A 14,120-nucleotide genomic window follows, 5' to 3' on the forward strand; every position below is an offset into this window, starting at 1 on the left:
CGGAGTATCGCTTCACCGAATGCAAACACATTCAGCGCCATATGATTGGTCCAATCACCAATTCGGTTGGTCAGACCAGAGCCAGACACAGGGGTAAAGCAGTGGTTTGAAAATTCATCATTGGCTTTGATACTCTGATTGGTTGGAGACAATCCAATCTCTGAGGACTTTGTACAACGCCTCTTGTCACCACAAACAAATTCATTGATGACAGTCTCAGACTAAAGTATGTAGAGAACAACAGAGCAGCAGAAGAATTGAGTGTGATTCATTAGACTACCTGGATGCTTTGCTTTGGGGGGCCTTTGTGCTTCGCCTGGAAATTAAATTACGGAACGACTGTAGCGAGGTAAATGATTGCTCATACATTTTCCAGAATCATACTTTCGTCATTCATCGAAATACTACCAAGAGCATACCTGTTTTCTTCTCCAAAGTAAAGAGCCCTTCCTTGTTCCCAGAGACAAGACAATAGGTGACCTGGCCGCTTTCACCAACGTCATCATCCACACCCACCACACGATGCACCAGGCTCCCCACCTCTGCATCCTCCATCACGAGGACCGTGTCCTGGGAGACAAATGCCGGACGGTTGTCATTCACGTCCAGCAGGAACACCTGAGTGGTCACAGTCGCGAACTTGCGGTCGACCGCCCTTGCTGCCTGGTCGGTGGCGGTGACCATGAACGTGAAGCTCACGGTCCTCTCGCGGTCCAGGGGAGTTGTCGTGGTGAGAGTGCCGGTGAGTGGGTGGATGCGGAAAGGAAATGATGATGTTGTGGAGGACAACGATGACCCTCCTGACCTGCCCAGCTCAGGATCAAAGGCCAATGAGTAACGCAGGCCGCTGTTGGCCAGGCTCCCATCGCCATCTTTGGCATTGAAGGCAATCACACGCGTTCCGACTTCTACGTCCTCCAGCAACCCCAACGTGATCACCTCGCAGGGGAACCAGGGCACATGGTCGTTCACGTCCTCCACCGCTACGCTCACAAATGCAGTTACGTTCGTCCCTGGTCTGGTGGCGTCCTCGCCATGTACAACCAGAAAGTAGCGTGATGTAGACTCATAGTCCAGCGGCTGGTTGAGGTACAGGTCTCCGGACGAGCTGTCCAGGCCGAAGTGAAGGACCCCGTCGCCCTCGGCGATGGAGTAACGCAGTCTGCCATTGGTTATTGGGGATGGGGAGAGGTGGACGGAGCCGATGACAGTGCCTGGTTTGGTGTCCTCCCTCACGGAGAAGAGTCGCACACTTTGGGGGTGGGTGCCGCCGTGTTGTTTCTCTGCAGCTTGAACCTGGAAATGGGTTGAATTAAACTTCAATTCAAACCATTAAAATGTCTAATTGCCAATGCAGACTCAAGTAGCGCAAATCATGTTACAAATGCTACTAAATGATAGTAATTACACTAGAATTCCAAACCATCCATCAGTTGTCTATAACATATTATAAGATAATGTATCTTAATTGCATGATACCCTGGACAAGAGCAACTGGTAAAGGTAAATTACAAACATGTAGAGGCATGTCATAGTAGTACTCCGTGAGAACTGGGCCAATATCAATCCCATTATGCAAAAGGAAGGTCAGGGCACCTGGAGGTGAATGACGGCTGTCTCCTCTAGGGGGACAGCTCCATTGTCTGTGGCAACCACTGTCAGGGTGTATTGGGTCTTGGCGTTCTGGGTGAATAGCTCCGTGCTCCGTATGTCTCCGCTCTGACTGTCTATCTCAAAGTGGCCCCGTTCCTCATCTGAGAAAAAGACCGAAAAAAGAAAGAGAGGAAAAATACACAATCATACAGACAGAAAAATGATATGGTGCTCATCTTCCTTTATTTTGGATTGATGGGTATAGCTGGATCTACACAATGGCCTGGAATGATGGCAACATAACACCAACTTTCAGCTCTAAAAACATTAACCCTAAGGGCCTGAACTAACCTAAATCTTAACTTTCTGATGAACTGTCCCTTTAAGTCTGGTATGGTATCCGAGTAAGACCAATACAAATAAACTCGGAACCTGTCTTTCAAAGATAATTCGTAAAAATCTAAATAACTTCACAGATATTCATTGTAAAGGGTTTAAACACTGTTTCCCGTGCTTGTTCAATGAACCATAAACAATTAATGAACATGCACCTCTGGAACAGTTGCTAAGACACTAACAGCTTACAGACGGTAGGCAAGTAAGGTCACAGTTATGAAAACTTAGGACACTAAAGAGGCCTTTCTACTGACTCTGAAAAACACCAAAAGAAAGATGCCCAGGGTCCCTGCTAATCTGCGTGAATGTGCCTTAGGCATGCTGCAAGGAGGCATGAGGACTGCAGATGAGGCCAGTGCAATAAATTACAATGTCCGTACTGTGAGACGCATAAGACAGCACTACAGGGAGACAGAGTTAACTGCCCGAGTTACACCAGGAACGCAGAATCCCTCCATCAGTGCTCAGACTGTCTGCAATAGGCTGGACTGAGGGCTTGTAGGCCTGTGTCTGGCAGGTCCTCACCAGACACCACCGGCAACAATGTCGCCTATGGGCACAAACTGGACCAGACAGGACTGGCAAAAAGTGCTCTTCACTGACGAGTCACGGTTTTGTCTCACCAGGGGTGATGGTCGGATTTGTGTTTATCGTCGTAGGATTGAGCATTACAACGAGGCCTGTACTCTGGAGCGGGATCAATTTGGAGGTGGAGGGTCCATCACGGTCTGAGGCGGTGTGTCACAGCATCATCGGACTGAGCTTGTTGTCATTGCAGGCAATCTCAACGCTGTGTGTTACAGAGAAGACATCCTCCTCCCTCATGTGGTACCCTTCCTGCAGGCTCATCCTGACATTACCCTCCAGCATGACAATGCCACCAGCCATACTACTCGTTCTGTGCGTGATTTCCTGCAAGACAGGAATGTTAGTGTTCTGCCATGGCCAGCGAAGAGCCCGGATCTCAAATCCATTGAGCACGTCTGGGACCTGTTGGATCAGAGGGTGAGGGCTATGGCCATTCCCCCCAGAAAAATCTGGGAACTTGCAGGTGCCTTCGTGGAAGAGTGGGGTAACATCTCACAGCAAGGACTGGCAAATCTGGTGCAGTCCATGAGGAGGAGATGCACTGCAGTACTTTATGCAGCTGGTGGCCACACCAGATACTGACTGTTACATTTGATTTTGACCCCCCCTTTGTTCAGGGACACATTATTCCATTTATGTTAGTCACATGTCTGTGGAACTTGTTCAGTTTGTGTCTCAGTTGTTGAATCTTGTTATGATCATACAAATATTTACACGTTAAGTTTCCCGAGCCCGTTCGGGAGTTGTAGCGATGAGACAAGATAGTAGCTACTAAACAAACAAAAAAAGTTTGCTGAAAATAAACGCAGTTGACAGCGAGAGGACGTTTCTGTAAAACAATTCTGTGTTAAGATTTGAAAACATTACCTGTGGTGAGAGAAAACCTGACGGTTGCATTTTCCCCTGCATCGAGGTCTTTGGCAAACATGGTGGTCACCAATGAGCCTGTGGGCAGGCCTGCCCAAACCTAAATGAACACCAACAAGAGAACGAATGAACAAAACAAGTGTTACTAAAAACATGTACATGTTACTGTATGCATAATTAATAACATTCATAAAAGTGGGTCATTCTAAAATACAATACCGATGGACATGCAGGCAAGTTGAATATTTTGAGTTAGTACACGTGACTTCACAGAAACTATATAGTAACTTTTCTTTATCACATTTCAAAATTATAATTTTCGTCAGTTGTTAATTCATCTGGAGTTAACTTATACAAATGAATAATAATATAATCATCATCATCCGGTTATCACAGCCATTTATAATCTAATAATAATAGTTAGAAAGTACGATTTTAAGTGTTACTTGTTTCAGCTCATGTGACATGCTGCCTGGTGAAAATGTGTGTGTCTCTCTACCTGGACGTTGAGCTCCTTGCCGGAGGCGGGCAGGTGGGTGAACTGGGGTGGGTTGTCATTGATGTCGGTGACCAGGATGTGAACGGTGGCAGTGGCATTGAGGCGGGGCTGGCCCTGGTCCGTCACCATCACCTTCAGGGTGTGCCCAGCGTGCTGCTCCCGGTCCAGAGACACCCAGTTGATTATCTCCCCTGGGAGAGCAGGATGGGCAAGAGAGTGAGAAAGCATTAGTGTTAGAAATAATTATTTTGGTGGGTGCTTATATTTGTCCTATTTTACATGTACAAGTGTGTATTAATATGAATGTGTGAATTGGAAATTTGTCTTTTTGACATAATCAACGGCGATCCTAGAGCAATTAGGGTTAAGTCCCTTGCTCAAAGGCACATTGACAGAGTATTCACCTGGTTGTCTTGGGATTTGAACTAGCAACCTTTTAGTTACTAGCGCCTATGCTCTAACTATTAGGCTCTAACCACTAGGCTACCTGCAACCCCATTACCAAAGATAGGGTAGGCATAGGGAAATATAAGTATCTGCAATCTTGTATGAGATTCTTAAAGCTGGAATCCGCAATAGTTGACTGAAGTAATTTCTGTTGTAATATTGCAAACAGATGTGGCAATTTAACCATTACTGATTTCAGCTTTAAAAATCTGTGTTTTCCGTAAGTGCTGGTCATCGGCCAAATAGCCTGTAACAGACTCATTTTGAACCAGCTACTTTTTCCAAAGTCATAAACTATCAAATATAATAATGATTTGCCTACCTTGCCCTGCCCGAGTGCCATAGAAAAAAAAATCAAAGCACGGCTTTGCCACTGCCCTGGTTTCACCATTACTTTACTGAAAACCATGTGCCTCTAGCTAGCCCAAAATGTTTTTGTGGGAGAACAATCTTATAATATATGCCATTTAGCAGGGGGGGGGGGCGTGAGCAGTCATTGTAAATAATAATTTGTTCTAAACTGACTTGCCTAGTTGAATAAAAAAAATCAAATCAGACCTGAGAATATAGCTGTGTATTTGAGGTGAAATCAATGTATTAGTGGTCCAGAGGGCACCAAATTTGATTTCATACTAGACAGCCCGGACCACCATGGCAGGCTACTCTTTCAACTTGACTGGAAACGACCATTTAATGCCTCTTCTATCATAGGCTTAAACATGATCTATGATAACTTTGCCCAGTTTGAAATGCTGCTAAAATGATTCCTTACCTGCTCCATTCCTAGGAGAAATAAATCACAAATGGATTGGTGAAAGCAAAGGTCCCACTTCATAGTTTTAACACATCCAGTCATGTCAGATCAGGGATTACTTCAATGACGGGATGAAAGGAAGTATGCACAAGTCTTTGGAAAGGGCCTCTTACCTGTTTTGGTGTTAATGCGGAAGTGTTTCCCGTCCGACAGCAGGATGTAGGACAGCTGCGCGTTCTTCCTTGAGTCTCGGTCCACCGCCTGCACCGTCCCTACCAGGCCCTGGGGCGAAGGTCCCTCTTGGACCGTGAAGAAGTAGGCCAGGCTGGTGAACACTGGTGCATTGTCATTCTCATCTAGGACAAGCACGATAACATTGGTTGTAGCGGTGGTGTTAGCCATAGCTAGTGTTGTTTCGTCTTGAACAGTGGCGAGGACTTTGAAGCGAAACATGGGCTCTGTTTCGTAGTCAAGGTTTTGGGAGAGAAAGAGCCACCCACTCGCGGGGTGGACTCGGAGAGGTGGAGGGGGAAAGTCTGGGTCAGGCTCCAGGGAGTAGGAGAGGACTGGATTGGGGTTGGACCCCTGTTGGTGGCTGCTGCTTCCTCGGCTTTGATGCGCCCTCACCTGGATGACCCGGGTGTCTATCTGGGTGCCCTCGCCCATTTCCACCTGGTAGACTAGTGTCTCGAAGGCCAGGGTGTCTTCAGTGGCACTGCGTGCCACGTTGACCGTGAGCATCAGCGTGGCAGTGAGCGAAGGTTCACCCATGTCCTTCGCCAGTATTTCGAAGGTGTACTTTGGTCGAGGGTCCCGAGAAAAGCTTTGGTTTAAGTACACTGTACCCTGGTCGGCATCCACATAAAATGGCACACTCCCCCTAGCACTACCACGTGACAGGAAATACCGCACCCTCCCGTTTGCGCCACTGTCTGCGTCGTGGGCATGGGCAATGAACAGAACCGTTCCGGGAGGCGTGTTTTGGGACACGGCAACGGTGTCTGCCATTTTGGGGAAAACAGGCGCGTTGTCGTTGATGTCAGCGATGGTGACGTTGACCTGGGTGCTGCTGTAGACGGGCGAGGCGGTGCCCGCATGGCACTGGAGCACCAGGAGGGCATAGGGCTGGGACTCGTGGTCCAGCGGATGGCTGGTACTGATCAGGCCCGAACTGGAGTGGATAGAGAACAGACCGTGGGGGTCGCCCGACGAGATGCGGTACGACAAGGAGTCCACTGAGTCTGGGATGACAAGAAAAACATTTATGGATGGATATAAATATTAAAATAAAACTAGGCCCCACAATATCAGGTATCTTTGGCTGACCTGTATAATTATTCCTATTTAGTCAATCAATTAACATAATCGATAACTCGAGCAACCAATTCAACTTTCAAAATGTGACAATGGGAATATCCCCCCCTTGTGTTTTAACAGTAACTATAACGTAACAGCCAAGGGGAAGAGTAAAGCTTTGAGGGGGGGCTTAAGAGGGGGCTTTCCCTCCCCTCACTCAAAGCAGACATTCTTGATGTTTCAGTTTTATCTCCAAGGGGTTAATCTGTTAACCAACGAGACAACCTTAAATGACTGTCTACTGCTGAAGAAAGGCTTAGTCGTTTAGATACACTGAAAGGAGTTGCATAGCTCTGGTCCAGGGCATTAGTGCGGTGCATGCCAACGCTGAGCCTTCAGGTGTTAGCAAGCCACACTAACGCCTTGGACCAGAGCTAGGAGTGACACTGCTCTGAGTGGCCAGTGACGGGATAAACCAGGGAAATCGAAAAGTGGGGAAACTCTCCACAGTAAGGGAATCCCCAAAGGAATTCCTCCTGGAGAAGTACAGGTCTTATTGAAAAGCTAGTTCACTTGGATTATTGAAGATCAGGGAGACACTTGAATATGGGCCCGTGTCAGCTACCCATGTACAGCTAAATGATATGAGGTGAAAAATCACGTCACATGAGAATTTTTTTTTTAAAGATGTGATGACACATCACATCAGAGGCGATTCTGAACATTGCATCTTACAATTTATGTTGCAACTTTTCTTAAACAATACAATGTCCGTGGGAAGAAGTTGCAAGTTGCAGTAGCCTACAGTATATTGGAATTCACTTTGGATAATGTGCCATTCTGTCCACTTCAGTTTGGTCATGCAGCATGAACAGGACAAAACACCAGGTTTTCATATCAGCCTAATACTCATTGCCTTTGTTGGCAAATACCTCATTGCCAGTTGTATATTGTAGTCAATCCACTAACACACCTGCTTAGCAGACAAATCAAAACAAGGCAGAACACAGTAAAGGGTAATAACAAAATATCCCTTTGTTTATATTTTAATAGCAAGGTGTTGTGAGCCATAGGTAGAGAGAAGTTAACAGGAGGCAAAAAATTCCACATTGCCCATTCACCTAAGGCCCTGCCAGGTGCTGAAGAGCACCAAAGCCTACCAAATCCCCTTTGTGTGATCATCCAGGAGGGAGAGACTTACACACACACACACACACACACACACACACACACACACACCCCCCCCCCCCCCCCCCAGCCCTGGCAGGCGGCCTGCTCCACTATCTTTTGCTCAGCACGCACCTAAGCGCTCCGGGGTGAAGTTTCCCCCTAGGTACAGATCTTTGATCAGCTTCCCCTCCCCCAATCCTAACCTTAACCATTATTGGGGAAAATGCTAAACTGACCAAGATTAGGGTCTAAGAGCATCTTCACCCTACATCCACCTCAGCTGACAACTGCACTAAGCCTGGTAAGGAAGAAGAGGGACAGTTAAAAAAGGGGGAGTGACAGAAGTCTGTCACTTTAACGGACAAAACAAACAAGTCATGGATTACTTCCACCTACTAGTGACTGGGCCACTAGACTAATTTTGCATCTGAATGGATTAGATCGTTGTAAGCAACATGGTTGAACTGCACCTAGTCTTCCAGTGGACAAGAACGAGCCATTACAATCTGGTTTACGCTGATCTAACCCACACAATAAGAGCCCAATCAACATCTCTCACACCCATCCATCCACTACTCACTGGCAGGGTTGAGGGCCTCCACGATTCCCACCGGGGTGCCAGGCAGGGCGTTCTCAGGCACGGTGAAGGCATAGCGTGACCTCTGAAAAACTGCTGGGGCCTGGGCACTGCGCAGGACGTTCACCGTGACCTCCGCGGGTCGGGCCGACGTCACACCCTCACTGTCCTGGGCGGTAATAGCCAGCTTGATGCTCGCAGTGCCAAGGTGGGTCAGGGTGGAGGTCAGGTAGACCACACCTGTAGAGGCAAAAGGATGAGGACGGTCAACATTTTGGATTTTTTGTTCGAAGTAATAGGGGAAAATCATATCAGTTATATTTGTCATTTTGTAAATTTTGAGAAAAAAATATAATTTAAATCAACATGTCTATTTTCTTTATTAATTAAATCAGGGGTATGAATCTATATTAAACTTGTTGCCATAGTAGGGAAGGATTATTCACATGATTGGGCCTCTTAAAACTGCAATATGTAACTTTTTGGGCGACCCGACTAAATTCACATGGAAATGTGAGTTATAGATCTGTCACTCTCATTAAAAGCAAGTCTATGAAGTGGTAGATCTGTTCTGTGTGTCCTATTTCTATGCGTCCTGGTCTTAAATTGAGTTTATACACCAGCTTCAAACAGCTGAAAATGTATTTTTGGTTATTGAAAAGATATTTCACAGCGGTCTGGATTGTACAATGATTCTTTACACCGAGTGCTTGCTTTGTCACACAAACTGAAATTAGGCAAACTATTAGAATTTTAACAATCAGGAAATGGCAGAATGATTTCTGCATATTGCACCTTCACAATTGGGCTTCTCTTGAATGGTAGACTATGTGGAGCACAACAGACACAGGACATATGGTCAGGGGTCAGCTAATTTTGTCACCCGAATTCACCCTCAAATCTCACCGATTTCAGGGAGTATTGTACTGGAAAGCCTCAGTTAATAAAAGGGCTCCCACAGGGCCTGCACAGATGGCTGGAGCAATAGCAATGGTAACAATTAGCTTAGCAGTAGTTAATTAATTTACCCTCAAACAATTTTTATGAGCCTGCGTCATTGTAATAGGCAAATAGACATTGTTCTGGAAACTATTGGTTAGAATTATTATAATGCTTTTATTACAACGATGTCATGTGTATGAGTTCACTCGGCTCTGTAAAAATCATGTGCTTTCTGACACCATGACACAAACATGTCAAACTGCAATAACTCCCTCTACAATACCACGGCTGTATGGTGCCTTTCAAAAAGGTCACCGGCTTGTACCATTATGTATGCATTAAATTGTCTTAATCATGGTAGCGTGTCATCATTTAGGACAATGGTATCTACTGAAGACTTCAAGGGCAGGCCTTCCTAAATCTGCAGCATCCCTGCTGTGAGGTGACTATAGCAATCATGTCCACTACTGGGGGCTTATGCCGAGTAAGCACATGTTTATCGCAATGTGGCTACTGGCATCAAATGATGCCAGGGTGCAAGTGAGACTTCTAGCTGCAGGTTATATGTTACTAGTGCATGGTCAATGTGACTGACCAGCTACATGAAGGCATTGAGGTGAATACAGTAAATGAAGCAAGAAAAATACTACATTGTCAAAGTCATCCACAAATGTATTTCTTAATTTTGTATTGAAAAAAAAATTGTGGTGGAGTTTAGAAAGCTTGAAGGTTGACACAAGTCATACCTACAAGTAGTGTACAAATTAATGATTTGAATTCATTGACATAAGACTGACATTACAGGTGTAGTACAGGAATCTGAAACTGGCAGCCCATGAGCAAGATGCAGCCTGCGAGACATTTTAATGTGGCGAGTGGTGGTCTTAGTAAAAAAAACTACTACAGTCTAAAATTGAATGACAAGCAAGATCGAAATGATATTGGACCATGTAATAATTTAATCTTTCAGTAATCGTAGTTAACATTGTGTCCAGAAAGCTAATCACCACAAGCTAGAAAGTCAGGGAGCATAAATATTTTTTCAAAAGATTATGTACAGAGGAGTATGGTATTTTGTAGATAATGACAGCAAGGCAATAATATTCACCTCCAGATCATGGTGAAGACCAAATGTGTCCCCTGGGCAAAATGGGTTTAAAGACACCTGATGTAATATACACAGTTCAGTGCAAAACCTGATTAGCACTTGGTAAAACTACAACTACCTGTGCTGTGCTTGTGATGTGGGGTTGGGCTGTGGCACAATTAGTCCAGTAAGAATACTAAGTGGTTTGGGTATACAGTGGAGGACGGGAGGGGACTTCGTAAACACAACATAGTACTACAATAAGCAGCCCCTTAACACTGTGTTCCTCCACGACACAACAACCAAGACATAGAGTTGTGGTCAATTCAGTCAATTCAAGAAGTGAATTTCAATACACTTCCTGTATTGAAAATCACCCACGGTTTTCTACGAGGACTTAATTCACTGAATTGAAAAAAATATTTGACCACAACCCTGTTTCATTCTTACCCCTGAGATCTCTGCTGTCATCCTACCTGTAGTTTTATCCACTGAGAAAAGGGAGGACAGGTCCCCGGCCAGGATCTGGTAGGTAACGTGACCGTAGTCCCCAGAGTCCCTGTCAGTGGCGATGACGTTGAGGACCTCTGTGCCGGGCTGTGCGTGGCTGCTGACGCTGGTCACGTACTTCTCTGGGTTGAACACCGGCGGGTTGTCGTTCAAGTCATCCACCTCGATGTGGACATACGTCTGGGCACTCAAACCTCCCTGTTGGGCAAAGAGGGAGAGAAGAATATTATAGGATAGAATATTAACAAACAGTAAGACCGTTCAGGACAGTGACAAACACCAGCAATCTTGTACCATGTTTCAATATCAGACAAACAATATTCAAATATATTTACATGTACTGTAATTTAGCATAACCGCTTATCCAGAGTGACTTACAGAGAAAACAGATACCACAGTTAATGCAAGTTGGCCCTTTTTCAAAATAGACACTATCTGTAGATTCAGTGACAGGAAGTAAATCTAAGGGATATGTGAAACTGTAAATATGACGTAATACAGAGTAAACAAAAACATTATGAACACCTGCTCTTTCCATGACAGACTGACCAGGTGAAAGCTATGATCCCTTATTGATATCACTTGCTAAATCCACTTCAAAATCAGTGTAAATTAAGTGGAGGAGACCGTTTAAATAAGAATGTTTAAACCTTGAGATAATTGAGACTTGTATTGTGTATGTGTGGCATTCAAAAGGTGAATGGGCAAGACAAAATGTTACTTTGAACGGGGTATGGTAGTAGCTGCCAGACTCATTGGTTTGTGTCAAGAACTGCAACGCTGCTCGGTTTTTTCACGCTTAAGTTTCCTGCTTAAGTTTCCACCGCCTCGCCAGTGGCGCAGGGGTCTAAGCCACTGCTTCGTATTGCTTGAGGCATCACTACATCACGCTCTAGCGACTCCTTGCGGTGGGACTGGGCGCATTCACGCTGACTTCGGTCGCCAGTTGTACGGTGTTTCCTCCGACACATTGGTGCGGCTGGCTTCCTGGTTAAGCGAGAAGTGTGTCAAGAAGCAGTGCGGCTTGGCACGGTCGGGTTTCAGAGGACGCATGGCTCTCAACTTTCTTCCCTCCCGAGTCCGTACGGGAGTTGCAACGATGAGACAAGACTAATTACCAATTGGATATCACGAAATTGGGGAGAAAAAGGGGTAAAAAGTCCACAATTTTATACAGTGTTCAAAAAAATAAAGGGAACACTTAAATAACACATCCTAGATCTGAATGAATGAAATATTCTTATTAAATACTTTTTTCTTTACATAGTTGAATGTGCTGACAACAAAATCACACACAAATTATCAATGTAAATCAAATGTATCAACCCATGGAGGTCTGGATTTGGAGTCACACTCAAAATTAAAGTGGAAAACCACACTACAGGCTGATCCAACTTTGATGTAATGTCCTTAAAACAAGTCAAAATGAGGCTCAGTAGTGTGTGGCCTCCACGTGCCTGTATACCCTCCCTACAATCCCTGGGCATGCTCCTGATGAGGTGGCGGATGGTCTCCTGTGGGATCTCCTCCCAGACCTGGACTAAAGCATCCGCCAACTCCTGGACAGTCTGTGGTGCAATGTGGCATTGGTGGATGGAGCGAGACATGATGTCCCAGATGTGCTCAATTGGATTCAGGTCTGGGGAACGGGCGGGCCATCCATAGCATCAATGCCTTCCTCTTGCAGGAACTGCTGACACACTCCAGCCACATGAGGTCTAGCATAGTCTTGCATTAGGAGGAACCCAGGGCTAACCGCACCAGCATATGGTCTCACAAGTGGTCTGAGGATCTCATCTCGGTACCTAATGGCAGTCAGGCTACCTCTGGCGAGCACAGAGGGCTGTGCGGCCCCCCAAAGAAATGCCACCCCACACCATGACTGACCCACCGCCAAACCGGTCATGCTGGAGGATGTTGCAGGCAGCAGAACGTTCTCTACAGCGTCTCCAGACTGTCACGTCTGTCACATGTGCTCAGCGTGAACCTGCTTTCATCTGTGAAGAGCACAGTGGCGAATTCGCCAATCTTGGTGTTCTCTGGCAAATGCCAAACGTCCTGCACAGTGTTGGGCTGTAAGCACAACCCCCACCTGTGGACATCGGGCCCTCATACCACCCTCATTGAGTCTGTTTTTGACCGTTTGAGCAGACACCTGCACATTTGTGGCCTGCTGGAGGTCATTTTGCAGGGCTCTGGCAGTGCTCCTCCTGCTCCTCCTTGCACAAAGGCGGAGGTAGCGGTCCTGCTGATGGGTTGTTGCCCTCCTCCACGTCTCCTGGTAGCGCCTCCATGCTCTGGACACTACGCTGACAGACACAGCAAATCTTCTTGCCACAGCTCGCATTGATGTGCCATCCTGGATGAGCTGAACTACCTGAGCCACTTGTGTGGGTTGTAGACTCCGTCTTATGCTACCACTAGAGTGAAAGCACCGCCAGCATTCAAAAGTGACCAAAACATCAGCCAGGAAGCATAGGAACTGAGAAGTGGTCTGTGGTCACCACCTGCAGAACCACTCCTTTATTGGGGGTGTCTTGCTAATTGCCTATAATTTCCACCTTGATTTCACAGAAGTGAAATTGACTTGGAGTTACATTGTGTTGTTTAAGTGTTCCCTTTATTTTTTTGAGCAGTGTATATTACAGACACCCAATCAAAAAAGGGTGTCTTTATTTTTCATATTTTATACATTGTAGAATAATAGTAAAGATATCAAAACTAATGAAACATATGGAATCATGTTAAAAAATGAAAATATATTTTATATTTGAGATTCTTCAAAGTATAGCCACCCTTCGCACACTCTTGGCATTCTCTCAACCAGCTTCTCCTGGAATGCTTTTCCAACAGTCTTAAATGAGTTCCCACATATGCTGAGCACTTACTGGCTGCTTTTCCTTCACTGTGAACAACACATCCCAAACCATCTCAATTGGGTTGAGGTCGGGTGATTGTGGAGACCAGGGGCATCATTTATAAAACTGTGCGGAGGATTCACGTCAAAAGGTGGCGTACGGACGAAACAAATTGCTTACTGGTGCTTCTCAGTAAAGCCGGGCCCACTACTGCACAGAGATTCAAGAGAACAGCGCTTGGTAATCTGAAATGGCTCATAATCCACTCATCATCGGCCAGTAAATCTTGGTCTCTGGAAATTCGTTCTCAGAATTCTTCCATTCGCCAAATCTTCCAACAGTGCCAAAGCAGCCATTGTGAGTCATTACACGTAATTGCATGCCTTTTAAAATACCCACCCATTTGATTGTCAAAGCTACAAAATTACGTAACACATTCAGGTGTGGTAATTACCCTGATTGTAACTGACAATGACATGGCCATTATCACATTGACAGTTCTGCTTAACGAACATGTGAAAACATTAAAACTGTGC

The 14,120-nt window shown here is 45.5% G+C and overlaps 1 protein-coding gene across 3 annotated transcripts in view; it reads right to left on the reverse strand.

The window, feature by feature from the left end:
- dchs2 (dachsous cadherin-related 2) overlaps nucleotides 1–14,120 on the reverse strand; it is a 58,294-nt gene that overhangs the window by 26,676 nt on the left and 17,498 nt on the right. For all 3 annotated transcript variants that reach the window (XM_031837619.1, XM_031837618.1, XM_031837620.1), the window contains exons 3-9: nucleotides 10,693–10,924; nucleotides 8,191–8,427; nucleotides 5,318–6,385; nucleotides 3,944–4,134; nucleotides 3,445–3,544; nucleotides 1,597–1,754; nucleotides 420–1,296 (exon numbers count right to left, since the gene is read on the reverse strand). In XM_031837619.1, the coding sequence (XP_031693479.1) occupies nucleotides 420–1,296; nucleotides 1,597–1,754; nucleotides 3,445–3,544; nucleotides 3,944–4,134; nucleotides 5,318–6,385; nucleotides 8,191–8,427; nucleotides 10,693–10,924 (2,863 nt within the window). The remainder of the gene's footprint in view (nucleotides 1–419; nucleotides 1,297–1,596; nucleotides 1,755–3,444; nucleotides 3,545–3,943; nucleotides 4,135–5,317; nucleotides 6,386–8,190; nucleotides 8,428–10,692; nucleotides 10,925–14,120) is intronic.

The sequence above is a fragment of the Oncorhynchus kisutch genome, linkage group LG12, assembly GCF_002021735.2.
Source record: "Oncorhynchus kisutch isolate 150728-3 linkage group LG12, Okis_V2, whole genome shotgun sequence".
In the NCBI taxonomy this organism is placed as follows: Eukaryota; Metazoa; Chordata; class Actinopteri; order Salmoniformes; family Salmonidae; genus Oncorhynchus; species Oncorhynchus kisutch.